Source organism: Daphnia pulicaria, chromosome 3 (genome assembly GCF_021234035.1).
Source record: "Daphnia pulicaria isolate SC F1-1A chromosome 3, SC_F0-13Bv2, whole genome shotgun sequence".
Classification (NCBI taxonomy): domain Eukaryota; kingdom Metazoa; phylum Arthropoda; class Branchiopoda; order Diplostraca; family Daphniidae; genus Daphnia; species Daphnia pulicaria.
This window is the reverse complement of record NC_060915.1, coordinates 3569850-3572968: the sequence shown is the minus strand read 5'-3', so window position 1 is coordinate 3572968 and position 3119 is coordinate 3569850. Positions and strand designations below refer to the sequence as shown.

General features: G+C 46.6%; 1 protein-coding gene across 2 annotated transcripts; it reads left to right on the top strand.

Moving 5' to 3' along the window:
• Window positions 1-1572: 1572 nt before the first annotated feature.
• On the top strand, window positions 1573-2112 carry LOC124328254 (heat shock protein 83-like). 2 transcript variants are annotated; one of them, XM_046786960.1, is made up of 3 exons: window positions 1573-1694; window positions 1758-1870; window positions 1976-2112. In XM_046786960.1, exons 1-3 carry the CDS (start codon window positions 1687-1689, stop codon window positions 2077-2079), a joined length of 225 nt encoding a protein of 74 aa, XP_046642916.1. In that variant the 5' UTR covers window positions 1573-1686; the 3' UTR covers window positions 2080-2112. The 2 variants fall into 2 exon arrangements, with proteins under 2 accessions (XP_046642916.1, XP_046642915.1); XM_046786959.1 differs by having other exon boundaries at window positions 1758-2112.
• The last annotated feature ends 1007 nt before the right edge of the window (window positions 2113-3119 follow it).

Below are 3119 nucleotides of genomic sequence, written 5' to 3'. Positions count from 1 at the left end.
TACAAAACAATTGCTAGAAGCCAAATTGACTACGGCATCTCAGCCTATGGCGGAGCCAGCAACTCTACCCTCTCAAAAATCGATGTAACAACACGCAGCATCCTCCGCCAAATCCTTGGCTCTACCAGATCCACCCCAACTGAAATCCTATACTCGGAACTCGGGCTCGAAGCAACCAAAATCCGCATGCACGGGCTAGCAGCACGGTATCTCATTAAGCTAAGTTACAATCCCACCCACTCGAACTATCAGCAGGCTCAACATTATTTCCTACACCCCGTAACTTGTCCACCACTCAGCGTCTCCAGCCTCACTACTCTGATTAAAGACTTGAAAACATTGAACTACTCAAACAGCCTATTCACTGCCAGCCCAAACTACGCAAACCAGCTCAAACCACCTCCAGCTTGGTCAGTCCCCCCCTACAAATCGCTCTGGTTCCCCATGAAAAAAGCTGAAGCATCCGCCAACCCCTAAAGAGCCCGTGCCACTTTCAACAGCTTGACAGCACATATCAGCCCAACCGCCATCATAGGATACACCGACGGATCTGTTAACCACGACGCCACTTCCTGTGCTCTCACCTTTCCCTCCCTCCAAATTGAACAAGCATGGCACCTCTCGCAAGGCTCGAACATTCAGTCCGCTGAACTACATGGGGTCCAAAAGACCCTAGAAGTATGCTATCATCTAGATTCCACCTCAGACGAACTCTAAACCTTCTGTGATTCAAAAGCAGCCCTCCAAGCAATCGACGCTACCACCAAACTAACTCAAACCCCGATCCTCCTTGACATCTGGAACCTCCTCTTGGCTCTAAAAGCATCCGGCACTCAGACATACCTCACTTGGATCCCAAGCCATATCGGGATCACTGGAAACGAGGTGGCTGACAAACTGGCCAGTTATATGGACGAAATACCCCTCTTCAATTCCATCCGGAATATTCTCACTCCCATTGAGGTCATTTCCCTGTATAAAAAGAATTGGTCAATATCAACTCTCAATTATCTAAAACTCTGTGACAAACCAAGCGTAACCTCCAAAACGTGGCGTCTGGCAACCTTGGCATCGTGGACTGGTTTCACCACCAGAACAGACTTATCAACACCACTTTACACCGTCTCAGATCAGGACACAATAGGCTAAATGCCTTCATCAACAGGTTCGATATGCACACTGACCCACTTTGTCGACATGGCTGTCCTGAACTTGAGAACTCTGACCATATCCTAACCTCCTGTATAAAACACGAATCAGAATACACTCCAATTAAAGAATACTCCAAATCGATCAACCTCACCTGGAGCAGCAACAACCTACTCGGCTTTAACTCATCCCTGAGCAAACACAAACAGATGGAAATAAGAAACATGCTAGTCCAATTCATCTTCTCAACAAAAATCCATCATATTACATGATATCCTCCTGTAAATAATAGCAAATCAATTCCACTGCCCGAATCTTCGTCAACCATATTTAATCTCATCTTACATCACGAAAACAGTCCAAAAACCACAGACAGCTCGCCAAAATCGTAACACTCATCAAAAAGCCAAGTCGATATCCAACTCCTCAAATGCCCTAGACAATATCTGTTATGAATCCCTGACTGACCCAAGCAAGTTGGACAGCAGTAAGGATCTTAAAATCAAGATTGTCCCCAACAAGATTTGACTCACTCTCATGAATACGTAAGTTGAGAAACTTAGTTCCTCCTATTTGAACACGAATTTGACTGTTCTGTTTCTCTTTAGTGGTATCGGCATGATCAAGGCTGATTTGGTTAACAACTTGGGTACTATTGCCAAGTCTGGAACTAAAGCTTTCATGGAAGCCCTCTCTGCCGGAGTTGACATCTCCATGATTGGTCAGTTTGGTGTGGGTTCCTACTCTGATTACCTGGTTGCCGACAAGGTGACAGTTCATTCCAAGCACAATAATGATGATGAGCAGTATGTTTGGGAATCTTCAGCTCGTGGTTCTTTCACCATCAAGCCTGATCACAGAGAACCCATGGATAGAGGAACCAAGATTGTCCTCCACTTGAAGGTATGTTCTTTGTCTTCATTGGCATAATTTCCAATATGCTCATGCCTGTTTTTTTCTTTATTGACAAGAAGAAAATCCGACTTCAATGAAGAAAATTTATTGGCAGCAATCTCTCAAGTTAAACTGTGACGAAGTGTGAAAACATTACTTTGCAGTTTGGCACAACAGAACAATGAAAAACCTCAACCCAATCTAGGAGCGCAACAAATTCGCCAAGTTGACGCATTTCCTCTTTAAACAACAGGAATTGTATGCTGGACTGGGATCAGTAATGGACAACTTGAAGACCAGTTGGATTAGGTAGCAGTTTACTTTCGTTTATTTGACTTTATTGGCCTTTGATTATAATGTGGGCATCTTTTTTCTAGACCGACATCGCCTGACCGTTCATCTCCGGCAGGAGGATCAGGTGGATCGGGCCCAGGAGCCAGAAGGCGGGCAGCCGGCAGCCGCTGGTGAAGAGCAGCCATAAAACGAAACGCCCAGCAGGTGAATCAGATGATTGCCGATATCAAAAAGGAAATTGAATTGACCGGATCCAGATCGGCGGCGGAGGAGCCAGTGGCTTCGTCGCAGTCGACGGTCGCAATCGAATAGCCGCAGGATTGGTGGAACCTGATGCGACTCCTAGAAGAAAACGTGAAAATCGGCCATTTGTTCCGCTCGTCACGCCGTCAAGGTCATGGAAACAGTGAACGGACTCCTCCTCTTTGGTAATAACTTATTTCAACTTGCTTTGTTGGCCAGGACCAAGAATTTTTAATGCGATTTAATAAAAACACGAAAGGAGCATTTATACGTGGCGGACGGATCACTCAGACTCTGTCGTGGGAAACCTGCGACGTTCGAGCCGATCGTTCCACCGTACACGACGCCCGTGGAGTCGGTCGTCGGCTACGGGTTGCAGCAAACGGGTAGCAGCAAAAGCAACCGGAAGGAGTTGAAGTCGGTGCATCAGTGCTCTGCTCATGGCTGGGCTACGAGCACATCCGCGAGGTGCAAAAGCGCCGCTACCTCCTCCAACCCATCGCCCTGGAGATCTTCTCCAAAGACAAGCGCAACCACCT